Consider the following 15,731-nt stretch of genomic DNA (forward strand, 5'->3'; position numbering starts at 1 on the left):
AAAGATGTTGACAACTGTGACAACCCGGAACTTCTATCTTATACACTTAGTCAATTCAATCAGTGTTAAACTTGTTTTGATGACTTCTTGTGTTGTTTAAGGGTTCATTTAAGTGTTCTAAGCTTGAGTATGACCAAGGTTGAGGTTAGGAATGAGTCAGCAAAGTCGTATAGTGTCAAACCGGGCCATACACACCTCTAGGAGAAGTGTACGGCCGCACACATGGGTGTGCGGCCGCACACCCACCTCTTGGCAGCACACTCACTTCTTAGCAGCACTCTCACCCCTATATAAAGGGTAGACCCCTTTCCTTTCATTCCTTTCACTCCTTGGCAGCACACTACACTATTCTCTCAAGCTTCTTCAACCGTGAACCCTCCAAAGCTTCAAGAACGTGAGTAATTCATCCTCTAACTTGAAAACCATGAAAGACCACTCTATCTAAGCCTTAAGTGTGCAATATTCGTCATGTTCTTCGTGTTTGGAAGTGAGTGCGGCCGCACACCCCCATAAGGTGGTCGCACACTCCTAAAAGACCCTCCAAAGTGAGAGTTTGACTTACATCTTCGAGTTAGACATGACCCTAGCCTTGTTGCACCTTAAAGTTGGCATTTTGGACACAAACATGAAGGGTGTACAACCGCACACCCCTGTGTACGGCCGCACACACCCTTGTGCGGTAGCACACTCCCCTTGTGCGGCAGCACACTCCCGTGTGCGACCACACACACATCATAGGGTCGCAAACCCACTTCTAAGGCACTTAACTTGCACTACAACTGAGTATGGACCTAGAACACTTCATGAATGAAAGTATGGACCTTGAAAACACCCCCAAGACACCTTCCATCATGGGTGTACGGCCGCACACCCCATGGGTCGCACACCCATGGCCGCACACACACTCAAGGTGGCCATACACTCCCCTTACTCAATCCTACAAGGTTCTAACACTTGGTGCAAGTAGTTCCAAGTCCCTAGAGTGATTCTCTATCGTATCTAGTAGTGGAATACCTTCATTTGACTCATATATGTGTCATTACATGTTATTAGGATCAAATTGAGTTCGAGGTTTCACTTGACACTCAACATCTCGTACCGATCTTTCATACAAACTACTCGCTCAAGGTGAGTTCATACCCCTACATTTTCCGTGTTTTTAATGATTTCAGGGGGGGGGGGGGAATACAAGCCAAACATAAATGCTTTTGTAAACTAATACAAAGAGCTTTTAACAAGTATAAAACTCATGCAATTCCCATACTTTAACCCTTTTGTATTGTGTTGAGCATAAGGGACGTTTTACAACTCATAACCGAAATTGCATAGTTTTCCGGACTCGATATTCACACTATACATGCAAACTATAATAGGAATAGTTTGGGATTTTCGAAACGTAACAAGTACAGAGATTTTCACTACAAAACATATAAACTATGACAGATTTACTTCATGGTATACATCACTACATGAACATGGCATTTCATAACTATAATTGTCACTACATACGGTATACATACGGATTTCACTACGGTATAACACTACAGCACTACATGTAAACTAGATTGTACGATATCGTGAGGCACTACTTCAAAACTGTACCCTTGGGTGTACAGGGCTAAATCCTATCATAGTATAACCAGAGTCTCCTGGAGGGAGAGCGTGAGATTTGTGAATAGATCTATTCGGGACTGACAATCCCACACCCGAACTGCTAGCTACAGTTAGGCAGGCATGCCTAGGGTAACAAATGTCATTTAACTCAACGCCTGAAGAACGTTGGAAATGTCTCTAGTCATATCAAGTATGGTTATACGACTCACAATATGTATAAATCACTTTGGTTTACAAGTTGTCACTCTTCAATAGTTTTATTTTTACTAAATAGAACTACTACGCACTACGACTGGAGGATTCCAGGGATTTCACTACATTGTTTTATTTTAAGTAATAAAACACACTACGTATATTGGCGATAGCCAGGGTTTGCAAACAGAACCGATTATACAATGATTTTCATACGGAATACTTACATATCATGATTGGCATTAGCTAGTCACATGAAGTAGTATTTTCGCATACCACTACAGTTTTCAGTAATGAACATTCATGGTTTTATACAGAAATGATAACACTACACTCTCACTAAAGAAAATATCGGATTTTTTGGAAATATACGAACATTCTTACAAATTCATCAACGAGTTTTCATTACAAAATACCTCTTATGAACTCACCAGCTTTATGCTGATATTTTTCAAACTGCTTGTATTCTTAGGAAATCAGTAGACAGGTACCTGCTGGATTTTTGAGAAGCTGGAGTAATAAGAGTCTTATGTTTGTATTTTACATACTTTGGATGTATTTCAAACAAGTTTCAAACTGATGTAAACTTTTTTTATATATGTATTCACTGTAATGGTTGTGTTGCTATGATTGCTATTATACATTGGTTGTGATGCTACACATGACATCCTCTACCCCAGAACGTTTCCACCATTCCGGTTTTGGGGTGTGACAACAACTAACTCATTCACCTTTACATTAAACATACTCAAACTAGCATACAAAATCTATTTCATGGCACCTGATAAATGCAAAAATAAGATAAAACAAGTAACTGGAATCAAATGAAGCCTAGTGATCAACTATATTTGGAATATTATGAGGAACATGAGGATTTTCATCTATGTTTCATTTATAGATGTTGGGGAATGCTTATGATGGTGATTCTAAAGAGCAATTTTATATAAATATGTTTTTGATAAGTGACTTTGATTTTCATGAAGATGTGAATGTATATGGGATAGAAGTACATATCAAGGAAACAAATCTTGGAAATGATGTACCAGATTAATGATCGTCTAGTTGTATTTGGGAGAAAAATGCATACAAGAAGGTTACACAATGAATGAAAATGAAACCCAATTTTAGTATTTTCGGTATTTAAATCTTTTTAAAAGTTATCTATGTTTGTTATCAAATTCAAACGGTGGTTAATATTTACCAATTTTATCTTTATACAACTCTTATGTGTTGTTTGTTTTTTTTTTCTAAAATCTCTTTTAGCCACTTTTGTCTGCCGGAGGATAGACATTTTTGTTGTAGAATGTTTGTTTTTTAGAAGACCACAGACCTAAAAAAAGTTTGTGTGTCTTTTTTTTTCCTAGAAGACATGACACAGACTCTTTCAAATGCTAAAATAAAATAAAAAACACACGCTCCACGTGACGTGTTTATCATGTTTAATCTCATTAACACATTTAAACCTTGTCGAAAAAAGAGATAAATCCCACTAAAAAGGTCTTTAAAAAAATATTTAATTTCTTAAAATTATAACAAATTTTAAGTGCAAAATGATAGGATACCACATATAGTACTTGTTTAGACGCTACTATGGACTTCTCCCTTGCTTTTATTACAGGGAAAATGACTCTTGAGGGTAACTAACTGTTGCGTTTGTTCTCATTTGACCCCTTTCCTTTTTTGTGTACTCAATATACCATCGAACCTGTTGTTTGTGTTCACCATAACCCTTTTGACCGGCTTTTGACCTGTGATAACCGATCAAAGGGTTATGGTGATCACAAACAACAAGTTGAATGGTATATTGAGTAAAAAAAAAGGAAATTGACCAAAATGAGAACAAATGCAACAGTTGGTTACCCTCCTGATTCATTTTCCCTTTACTCATTTACAACAAATCCTACGTCATCTCCTGCTGATATTAATGACTTTATGAGATTCATTCTTGCTTCTCTTAAAAACATAACCCACGAAAGAACATTATTCATACATGTACAACTTTGTAATGCACATGAATATTTATTAGAGGAATCTTGACTAAGCAGGTGCATTTCATGACTACATTTACATTTGCAATCAAATGATTTATCGTATCATGGATTTTAGACAAGTCTACAAACGAATGGAATCACAAGTGCTGTGATTTTTTAGTTTACTTAGATTTAAGATCGAATTCATGGGATAAGATACATCAATATGTACAATATCATACAGGCTTTGCAGACACATCACCACAATATACCGTGGTAAACATTTATGCTGATAAATATATCTCTCATACACAGTCATATCCTTTTGCAGAGAAGTGTTGACAGCTAACCACAGTAAACATAGCATAGACCATGTTTTAACGAAGTTGCCCCTCCGAAACGCTCTTCATATACGTTATGGCCAAAGAAGGTTGCAGTCTTTGATAATTTTACAACTTTAATTTCATTTAACTTTTCGGGGAAAATGACTCAAGAGGGTAACCAACTATTGAGTTTGTTCTCATTTGGTCTCTTTCCTTTTTTTCGTACTCGATATACCATCGAACTTGTTGTTTGTGTTCACCATAACCATTTGACCGGCTATCACAGGTCAAAAGCCGTGATAGCCGGTCAAAAGGGTTATGGTGAACACAAACAACAAGTTCGATGGTATATTGAGTACAAAAAAAATGAAATTGACCAAATAAAAATAAACGCAACAGTTAGTTACCTTTAAGAGTCATTTTTCCTTTATTATATAGGGATATATCAAGTAAACTTGTTTTACCATGGACTTCTCCCTTGCTATTTTTTTTTTACCATGGACTTCTCCCTTGCTTATGGCATATATCAAGTAAAATTTTCTATACAACATCCGATATGAATAGGTTTTCTTTGAACTCCATATATAGTTTACACTCACTTTCCTCATCCTATGTTAGTTATTAAAATTTGTATTAAATTTCAATGTTGTAAAATTATAATTATTGAAAAAAAAAATTAAATTAAAAAAAAATAGTTTGTTTCAACTTCAGTTGTAGCAACCTGCAAAATATAAAAAATAAATAGTTGCAGACTATAAACGTTTAATTTACCTTTTCTTCTATACGTGCATTTCTTAAGGTTCCACAAAGACCATATATCACATATATGATATGGTTAGGTCTGACCATGCCCAAATGTAGCCACAAGTTCAAACTCTTAGATGGCAAACTTTAAATTTATCGTGTTTATTAATAATGGTTGTACAATCTTTATTTTACAAAAAATATTTTGTATTACGAGTATATTGCATGCATACAAAAATATTTGTGAGCACAATTAAAAACATTTTTAAACATTTTTACTAAAACAATTTTTACACACATAAAAACACACAAACACACACAAAAAAAAAAAAAAAAAAAACCGATTCTAAACCCATTTTAGAAGTGGTTAAAAGTTTTACAAAATAAACTCTTTTAATTTCAAAACTTAATTATGCTTTTAAGAGTTTCATAAACAATTCACGGCTATAAAATAATAATAATAAAATTTAAACACGTAGTTTAATAATCAACAGTTAACTAAAAGAAATCATGAATTGCCCATGCCTAAAAATCTTATGATTATTCCATGAACCACCATAAAATAACGACCCTAAAAAATCAAAAAATAATTTTTCCCAAAAATATGATTTAATTTAATTTTTAGGGGTTTCATCGGAAACATCTGGCACTACTGCCACCAACCCTACCGTATGTGGTGGGCTGCTCTACCGAGGAAGGCAAGAGAGGCGGCCCACCTTCGGTCCGAGCCTTGTGAGCTGACTCACATGATCGGTTGTCTCCTTTGGGCCTGGTTAGTTGCTTCTAAAGTCGGCTTGCAATTTGGACTTTAGGCTGCAAAGACTGTTGGGCCAAGGCAGCTTTAGGCTTGAGTAGTCCCAAACCGATAATAGTAACAATAATCACAAGCAACCAAAATATGTCAAATCGGGGAAAAAGGAATGTGTGAATTATAAACATCCAACGAGCAAATGACTTTGATGATAACATTATTAGTCATGTATGTGAAATATTGATTATGTTAATACTTTCTAAAAGTTAAAACATCTAATGTAACACTTATATTTTGGGGCTAGAAATTTTGCTCATTATCATAAATTATTTTAAAAATTTTAATAAAATAAATATAGTTAAAAGTTAATAATATAAGTGAAATTAAAATAAATAAAGTTAATGGACTTTAAAAAATTCAAGTTAATTGGAAGGTTAATTTGGGTCGAATCAAAATTTTAAAGTTTGGGTTTGAGAGCTTTATGTCACTTGAGAAATCATTTGATGTCAACGCTAAGAGACTTATAGATAACGTTACATTAATAGGAGCGGGAGATATTCCAACTAGATTGAATAATTTGGTGAGGTTTGCTAAAAAGACACCCCATTTTTCTATATAGACACCCTATTTGATTTTTAAGATATTTTTATTGGTTGAATTTGCATTGTTTTCCGAAAAAGTAAATTCTAAATAGTTTATTATAGGTTGACTTTTAATAAAAATGTTCATAGAGTGTCTAAGGAGTGTCAATTTAACAACACCCTTTGGTTAATTTGGTTCCCATTAAGTTGAATGTGTTACCTAATACGAATAAACAAAGTGCCTACTAGGCTACTAAGTTAAATGGATAAACAAAAAATTAATGTGGACTTTTTAATATTATTCTCTTGTCATGTGGCATCTTCTATCAAGATCGGGTGGGATATTGATATCCCTTTTTTTTTCTACATCTTCGGCCAATCATGTGGCGCTTAATATGATTCAAAGAGATATTTTGATGGAGTTGTTATCATGATGATATTTGGAGCGCTTTTAATAAAATTGTATCGCGATCATTATGTTGCTTTTTAATAGAAGCACTGAGTTAGAAATTAACTAAGGGGATGTTTGTTTTGCACTTACCGGGTCCGGTCAGAACTGACTGCTGACTTGGTCAGCAGTCAGCCCGTTTGATAAAGGTGAAGTTTGGCTGACTCGGTCCGTTAGTGCTGACCAAACTCGCTTACTCGGTCCATCAAAATATAGCGGCCGACCCAAACAGAAATTACCCCTCGTTTTTTTATGCTCTTCGCCCTAAAAGAAAAAAACGAGAACGCCATTCATCTTTAGTTGCACTACCTTCGACAGAAATTGACGACTGCACATGCGCTTCCTTCGACCGGCGACACCTCATCTGCAACTACTAGCGGCGACCTCCACAGTTGTGCAAGTGCATTTTCTTCTTTGCTTTTTTTTCTCTGAAATCAATTGAGACTTGAGAAGGATTTGTAGGTGCTATGCATGAAATCAAATGATTGTGTATGAAATCCGAATTTGTGATTATGAAATCACATCATGTGAATGAAATCCAATTTTTTTTTTTCTGAAATCAGTTGACAATGTTACATTTGTATGTCTTTGTGATTATTATTGTTTTAAATCCACTGAAGAACCTTTTTTTCCTTTGTATCATTCACTCTTATTCGCCCATCCGTGATTTCTCAGAATCATTCTTGTGTTTGGGTGCTATATTTATATAAATTGAGTTTTTGATTCGATTTTATTGTTGAAGAACCTTTTTTCCTTTGTTCTTCCAACGATGGTAACGCTCTCCATAGCTATTTCAGAATTTGAAGAAGGAGACTTCAAGAAGTTGAAGTATAAACCCCTACAAGTTGGTGTCTTCAATTTGTTAAAGAAAAGGTTAGAATGGATCAAGTTTAGCTTAAGGGGAAGTGTTGAAGTTAAGCTAAACTTTCTTAATTAGAAGTGTATATATATGTATGTAAATCTGATGTAAATTGTTGTTGGGTTATATCAATAAAGTTCTTTGTTTGTGTACACACCCACCCTCTCGTTGCTTCCCTTTTTTATTTTTTATCTTTTCTCCACTTTTGTGTTAATCTCTATTTGAACCCAACAAGGTTTGCTACTTGATGCTGATAAAAAAAAGTATGTACTTGGATTGCTGGATGTGCTCTCTAATAATATAACATTCAAGTTTGTTTCTATGTGTGTATCGTGTGTATGTGTATAACTTGATGACAGCTGAATAATGTAGATAACTAATTTTAGTTATGTTAAAATCTTGTCAACTCTTGAAACATTCAAGGACCATGGCATTAACTAGTAACCAATTTTTATATATATATTTTTGTGGTGGAATATTGTTGGAGTGATATTAATGCTAATATTCATATTTAGTGTAAAGATTATAGTATTCATCGGTGATGACTCAACCTGTAACGATGTTGCCAACATTTTTTTGGATTGTAAAGGAATTATTATACGTAAATATTATAAATTAAATGGTAAATCATAAAGGAGTGATAATAAAAAAATGTTGTTTGAGGGTAATATATACATTTTGTACGGTCAGTCAGATACAAAATCAAACAACAAGTTTCAGTAAGAAGTTAACTCAGTCAGCTCTGACCCAATTAGCAACTATCAAACGACCCGTAAGTTGGTTAACTACACAAAGAGAAATAAATGTTATTTTCTCTTTTTAATTTTTTTTTTTACTTATCTTGCTAGTAGTAGTAATACTAATAATTTGTCCACAATCCACCATATCAGGTGTATGAGAAAGGTGTCTCTCCCTCAAGTGGTCGTTCTAAAAAAATAGTAATAAAATCTCTCTTGCTTTTTTTTTCATTAAAAAGAAGCATTCGAGTACTTTAAAAATGAAAGTGAATAGCTAATTACTTTTTTGATCGCATAGTTCATTACTAGACAAAGATGCCAGAGAAAATGGACCCTGTTAAATACTTTGATAAATGCTTCTGTGACTAGACAAAATAAATATGAATACTTTTAATTGCAAATTAATAAAAAGTTGATAAATTGGTTAATACCAAAGAAAATAAGAAATTACCTAAAAAAACGTCCAACACAAGTTCAGCAACTGTATCCGCTTTTCCTATCCATGAAGAAAAAATACCTATACAAAAACCAATCAAAAATAGTTTTAGTCTTATTAATCTCACAACTCTAACGATAATTAATACTTTAATAATAATAATAATAATAATAATAATAATAATAATAATAATAAACTCACTGGTTTTTTGAATTAATGCCAAAGCTTACTACAAAACCCATTTCTAGGCCGCTTAACATTTATAACATCAGCAAACGAGTGAACCAACTGTTCAGACAAACTACACGGATCATCAATCAACGTCTGAATAAACGTATTAACCACTCTCCTTTCCTGTTCAGTTGACCTCAAACCAAACCAAGTCAACAACTTCAACCTAAACTCTTGCTTTATATACCCTTGACACTCTAACCACCTCATAATCTTCACACAATACTCAAAATTCTCATCCAATCCACCCCCCACTCCCCCACCTTTCACCGGCGACCCATTTATCAACGTACTATCACAATCATGCATCTCAGTCTCAGTCTCAGTCCCAGTCTCTGCTCCAGTCTCGGTCTCAGTCTCAATCAAACTCGCCCCCCGTTTTCGGGACACCCAATTTTCCGACTCATGTTCGCCGGAATCAACCGCTTCATTCAAATCCGGTACGGTTGCAATGTTTAAATCGAGACCGGTGCCGGTTGTTGTCACCGGAGGGGTTTCCGGTTTGATTATCCGGTCTAAGTAACCGTGTTCTTGAGCCCAGGCTAACCGGAGAATCTTTCCGAGTTCCCGGATTTTGAATCCGGAATCCGATTCCACGTCTTTTTGACCCGGTGTTCCTTCACGGTTGACCGGGTGGTTTTTATGGATTATTTCTTTGCTTCCGGTGAAGCATTTGGCTTCTGAGTGTCCTAAATCGCCGGATTCAGTGTAGGACACGACTCTAAATACATATTCGGTGCATGGTTGCATATTTGAGATTAGAATTCTTCTTTGGGATCTTGGAAATGTTGCGATTGGATCTTTTGTTAGTGTTGTTTCGGTTGTTTTTGAGTACCATAGTTTGAATCCGATTATATCGTTTGATAATGTGGTTGATAGTTCAATTAAAACAAGGACTACAGAAGAGGATGTTATTTCTTCAAAGATGAACTTGCATGCTGCAGGAAGTGTTAGTGACCCTTCTGCAAAGGGTAAATAAATGTGGGATTTTATAAACTGAGTTGGAGTTGAACATGAGAAGAGAAAAGTTTGTTACCTTTGGTAATTTGGGTTGTGGTGGAAATTTTGGAGAGTTGATCAGCTTTTTGGATTACAGTTGAACAAAGTGATTGGACTTCGTTTGCGACAGTTAGTCTGCTTACAATGCCTCTAGCCATTTTGGCTGAGACTCCACTTAGTGGGCCCACTTCGGTTTCTAATATGGATTTGGCTTCTTTAACAAATTTGTGAAGCTCTTGAAACCTTGATGTTCCATCTAAAAGTCTGTAACTTAAATATATTCTGTAACAGAGGCTATCAACACGTCGTGCATCTTTAGCGATTGTTAACTGCTTCTTCCAATATCTGCAAGAATATTATTACTTTAAGTATTTTCTATATTATATGTAAATGGTTAAATGCATATGTTAAAAGAGGAAAAACAAAAACTGACCCAAGTATTCCTGAAACTTTACCACAAGAAGCACAACAGTAACTCCCATCAAGCTGCATTAATTGGCCAAGATTCATAACGCCTACTTTTTTCTGCTCAAGGGCACATTCAATGTGACAAGATAAACCACAAGATTCTCCATTTGATGAATCTGAAGAACATTCTAACCATAAACTTGGATCCTTGTTATCATCAAACAAATGGCAAATGCAGCAAGAACATCTCTTGCAGAAAGTATCAGTTACAGATAAAACAGCTCTACAAGCAGAGTTTTTGCAGATCCATGTATCGGAAAACTTAGCATCGGAATGTGATTCCGGAGGAATCCGAATAGGGGTTTCACGTTTCCTGTTCTGTTTCCGGGGTTGCTGGTGTTTGTTGGGACTTGAGGATTCCTTTTGGGGATCTTGATTCTTTAATATCTTTTTACTTAATTTTGGTTCGGACATTTTAGGTTTTGATGAAGCTGATTGCTTTTTTCCCTTTTCAGAACAGGAATGGAATAGGTCTTTCCGGGGTCCGGATTTCACAAACTCTTGAATTGGCTTTGGAGTTCTTGAAGCATCATCTGAGTGTCCGTTTTTCTCTGGGGTGTTTTGAACACTGGAAGAAAGACTTTGAACACCTGGACACACAAAGAAAAACCAAATTAGTTGTGAAAATATAAATGAAAATTGAAAAGCATACTTTATGACTTTATGTTTCTATTCTAAACAACCTACTCATAATACTGACTATATATAAAGGGTAAGAATGGAAAAGGGTATATCAAGTGGATGATGTCATGATGGAAATGTATATCACCCTCACCTTTTTTTTACAACTTCTTCCATACAATAAAAAGGTTCTCTAAATCAACATCTGCAAGAGCATGTCAACCATTTCATACATCATTCTTTTGCTTGGCATTCTTTAAAAAAACTGTGAAATGAAACCAAGTTGACAATTTAGTTGCCATGTTCTGATCTACATTTCTTATGCAGATTTTCAAGCACTCTGTTTGTAGTTTGGGTATTACAAGGGTTTGTGTATATGTGAATGGATTTGGATAGTTTATGTTTTCAGTTTCTTGATACATGCTTCAGTGTACATTGTAATACAGTTGTTATACATGAATCAGAATCAGTATGTCAATACCAATAAGAAGATGGCATTTGAGAATATGATGCAAGAAATTAGTTAGAGGTATCAAGTTCTCACCTTTAGCAACAAGTTTATCATCTGTGTCCATGATGTTCAAGTAACCCCCCCTGTGATGAAATAGCATTGAAAATTTAGTATTATTGTGACTGATTACTGATATCTGATCAAATTAGTATTTAGCATATATATAAGGAAGAAACACAATGCCACAATTTCAATGGAGGAAGAAAGTTAAGCCCAACTCAATGAGAGGATAATCATAATCGTACAAGATAGCAACTGTAATAAGCAAGAAAAAGCATCATACATTTGAGTTTAAAGCACAAGTTCACCCTATCAATTCACAGATTTGAGTTAGTGCTACTGATTATTAGGTGTTTTTCTTAACAACCTTTGTAATATCTCATAAAGCAAAATGGATAGAAAAGATCAATGAACTTTTAAGGTTTTATCACTTACATGCCTCAGAAATATTTTTAACTTCTCACAACCATATCAATTACATAATTTTCATCCAATTAAACATAGTCAATTTGGTTGAGAACTTGAGAGTTGAGATTATTTACATACTGTCCATCATATTATTATTTCTTCATCCCTGATAAATCTTTTTGCTAAGGTATGCAACTGAAAAGGGAACAAAATTAAGATATCACTTTATCTATGGTTCCCTATCTCACAACAAAGCACAATGTGTTATACTAATGACATCAAAAATCAGAACCTTTTCACATAAACATGCTTTAGTTAAAGCCACGCCTCCAAAAAGATTAAAGGGAGCACATTTAACTTTAATTATCACTTATTCTCACTATCCTCTTAATACATTGTTGAATCCATATGCAAACAAGGAACAAACAATGCTGAAAAATAAACAAACTCATTGCAACAAAATAGTCAACCTTCTCCCCTAAAATCCGGATACATAACGTATGAATTGACACACAATTGTCGAAAAATAAAAAATTCATACATAGTATACGCAAAATACTGCAAAACAAACTATATACACGAATGATAATCCATCACAATCTCAAAAAAACAGTGGATCCGAACACATAAGCACAAAAAGCAGTCGATGAACCACAAGTTGTGAAGAAACACAATTATACCTATAAATACAGCTAACATATATGTAATTATATACTATAAAGATAATCATGAATCAAGAGGAGATACCTGTGAAAAATGTGCGAGGAGAGACAAACTGAGAGAGGGAATTAGGGTTTTTGATTATGGAGATTGAGAGGTTTTTCTATGCGAACATAAAAAGGAAAAAAAAAAAAAAAATCTCTGCGACTTTTGGTGGATTCTGAGAATTTTTGCTTTGATATATATGGATTTTGTTGAACGCTTAAATAGGAAGCTTGGAAATTTTGGTCGCTAGGGTGAAGAGATTCACGCGAGCGCAGAGCGCGTGAGAAAGTAGATTCAGTTAAAAAAGGTAAGTAGTTGTTGCTGAGCCGTAAAACGTACACCTAACGCTTTACTGGCGACCTGTTGCGTACTCGCTCTGCATTCCGGTTGGGTTCCATTTACTTTCTTTTAAGTCCTTTCACTTCTAACGATTAACAAGTCAGCCCCCTGTGCTTATTTCCAAGCAAATTATCGTATCCCCAAAGTTAATTTTTAAAATAAATCACAAAAATGGTGATACTTAAATATGCAAGTTTTATTTTAATTCGAAATTTATGAATAAGTTGTGTGTTAACCTTTATTTAGTTGCATTGTGTCGTCTCTTACAACCATAAACAAGTAAAGAAATTGCTCTTATTTTTTTACTTTAAAAAAAAAAGAATCATAATCTAATTACACATTTTTATGCAAATCATTAAACCAAAATACATATATTTAATGACATTCATCACAAAAACAACAAATAACACAACTTCATGCAACCAAGTCCCAAACGGGACATGATGTGAAGCGATAAGTAGTAAGAATGTGGTAGCTTCTTGAAGTTACTTGAATCTCTTAGATTAATTGATCACAAAGGGAAATTCGGGTCAACCGTAATATGGAGGTATGTCTTGGGATTACGCATTGACACTCAATTTAGGGGTGTTTAACGAGATAGATTGTTATGAACTTTTAGAGAGATTTTGGGAATTGAGCATTGCTTATCGATACCTCCCATGAGGGAGACAATGCCCTTCTCTTGCAACATATGAGACCAAATGTACTTTGCTTTTGCAGGTGAGCATAGGTGGCGCACGATCCTATGTGGTGTTTAAGGCATGTCTTTTGGTGCCACTATGGATGTTGGGTTATAGACGGATGATTACAAACTTCGACCATGTTTTTCCCTTGGTTATGTTTGTGGCTCGGTCTAAAGGTTTGTCTTGTGTGGGTCTTATAGTATTGTTATTAAGCTTCACTATTTGCCGAAGTGTTAGGATCTTTATTCGAAGTCAGACCTGTTGGGGGGTTCACCACTATGTCCCCTCGGTCTGAGATGTAATATTATGATCGTTATGAGATTATACGTCAGACTTGAATCAAGTGTCGTAGCTTCGATCCTAATAATTATGGTGGGAAAGTCTTTAAACACATTTGTTATGATTTCCCATACCAGTTTTATAGGTGCGTCAGCCAACTTTATCAGTGTTTTTCCCCTTTTGTGATTTTTTAGGTCATCAAGAGATGATGTTTGAAGTTCGCTTATGATGCTTATAAAATAGGGATTTCTTACCATACATTTTCTATATAGTCGTTACCATTGTTGTTTCTTTTTTTTTTTGCGATTTAGGTTTTCGTTTTCCTTTTTTGTACTGATAACGATAACGACAAAGGATTAAGGGATCAATGTATTGGTTTCTTTTATAACGATAGAGCGGGTGTGAAGGTTATGGTAGTTTTCCATTTTGGAGATGACTATTGTGTTCTTCTCGAACTAGATACGCCGACTACACAAGCGTATGGGGGAAAAGTGTGTGTTTATTTGAAATCTCCAAATTTTGGGTTTCCCCTTCCATTGAGTTACTTTGTGGTAGATATATTGGAGTTTTATCATATATATATATATATATATATATATATATATATATATATATATATATATATATTGTACGTTTGAAGCCCAATGTTATTGGAAAGTTAGTCGTATTTGAGATGATATGTTGGAGTCGGGAAGTGGTCTTGATCATTTATCTCTTTCGGTGGTATTTCCCAATGCGATGGCACCCAGTTTTAGTTGAATGATGTGTATATGGTAATTCCTAACGAGGTCACATATAAAATCAAAATCATTAAACTTGGGGCTTGCCTCCAACAATTTCGTATAGACACTTATTTTACCACGAGGTGCTCCTACAATTCTATCGCCAAGCCTAAATTCCATAACCACATCAGCATCCCTAAAAGCAAACCTCTAAAGTCTAAATAATCTATAATAGTATTGCCTATATAATAACCTAGACAACTTCTCCTGTATGTTTATCCTATGATGTTTACAACAAAACAAAAAAATGATGGAAACAAAGAAAGTCAAAAAAGACAATTAAGAAAATAATATAAGGGAAGATGTAAATAAGGACATGGAACCTAAACTTTTCCATTTTATACAAAAGGAAATGGGTGAGATTTTTCAAAACCATTATGAGTCATTAAATAAACTAATAAAACATATGTCACTGCATTTATGTCAACCGCTAAAAGATAAAATGAAAGTATCAGACAACAAACATATGATCTAACAACTTGAGTCGAGTATATGTTTCATCAACAAGTCCAAATCTTGTTGACACTTTCCACATCAACACACTTCATATTAGGTAAGGCGTATCAATATACCATATCATTGGCACAACGATAATATATGTGCCTCCACCATGCCAAACGATAGCGCGTATCATGATGACATGCAATTTGTCGTTAAGATACGCTAAAGAACATGACAAAACAATAAGCTAATGTGCATCATGATAGAACCATAAAACTTAACCTCCTCAAAAGGTTACAACCATAGTGCTACCAAAAGGCTGACGACATCTGGTTGTTTGCACACAAAAGGCAACTTTATAGATATATTGTGCATCAAACAACAAATAATCTTATCTCATTATTTTTAGGGTAGGAGCCTCCCACCACAAATCCCCAATAAGGACAAATATTAATGTGTAACCTATAAGTACAAGAGTCACTACATATAAAATTGTAACGTCTCTAGACTTTCTTTAACTCACTTACTTTGGTTCAATATTGATTTGACCGCTAGAGTGTATCCTCGAGATACTCTTAGGATAAATTTGATCCTATTTTTTATAGTTAT

The 15,731-nt window shown here is 34.7% G+C and overlaps 1 protein-coding gene across 5 annotated transcripts; it reads right to left on the bottom strand.

The window, feature by feature from the left end:
- Window positions 1-8,123: 8,123 nt before the first annotated feature.
- LOC145115063 (VIN3-like protein 1) lies at window positions 8,124-12,775 on the bottom strand. Of its 5 annotated transcripts, XM_079051227.1 has the most exons (8): window positions 12,641-12,775; window positions 11,519-11,568; window positions 10,319-10,943; window positions 9,923-10,230; window positions 8,857-9,848; window positions 8,671-8,736; window positions 8,502-8,584; window positions 8,124-8,267 (listed from the first exon to the last, which is right to left on the bottom strand). In XM_079051227.1, the coding sequence occupies exons 2-5, from the start codon at window positions 11,547-11,549 to the stop codon at window positions 8,869-8,871; spliced, it is 1,944 nt and encodes a 647-aa protein (XP_078907353.1). In that variant the 5' UTR covers window positions 11,550-11,568; window positions 12,641-12,775; the 3' UTR covers window positions 8,124-8,267; window positions 8,502-8,584; window positions 8,671-8,736; window positions 8,857-8,868. The 5 variants fall into 5 exon arrangements, with proteins under 5 accessions (XP_078907353.1, XP_078907352.1, XP_078907351.1 ...); XM_079051226.1 differs by lacking the exon at window positions 8,502-8,584; XM_079051225.1 differs by having other exon boundaries at window positions 8,502-8,736.
- Between the last annotated feature and the right edge of the window lie 2,956 nt (window positions 12,776-15,731).

This window comes from Lactuca virosa, chromosome 5 (assembly GCF_052849685.1).
Source record: "Lactuca virosa cultivar CGN04683 chromosome 5, Lactuca_virosa_CGN04683_v6, whole genome shotgun sequence".
Classification (NCBI taxonomy): Eukaryota; Viridiplantae; Streptophyta; class Magnoliopsida; order Asterales; family Asteraceae; genus Lactuca; species Lactuca virosa.

Excerpts from the sequence above, each read along its gene's own strand:
- LOC145115063 (XM_079051226.1), bottom strand. The coding sequence starts at position 11,549 with ATGGACACAGATGATAAACTTGTTGCTAAAG. Across the intron at positions 10,944-11,518 it reads TGATAAACTTGTTGCTAAAG|GTGTTCAAAGTCTTTCTTCC; the intron begins GTGAGAACTTGA and ends TTGTGTGTCCAG. Across the intron at positions 9,849-9,922 it reads CACAACCCAAATTACCAAAG|AAGGGTCACTAACACTTCCT; the intron begins GTAACAAACTTT and ends TACCCTTTGCAG.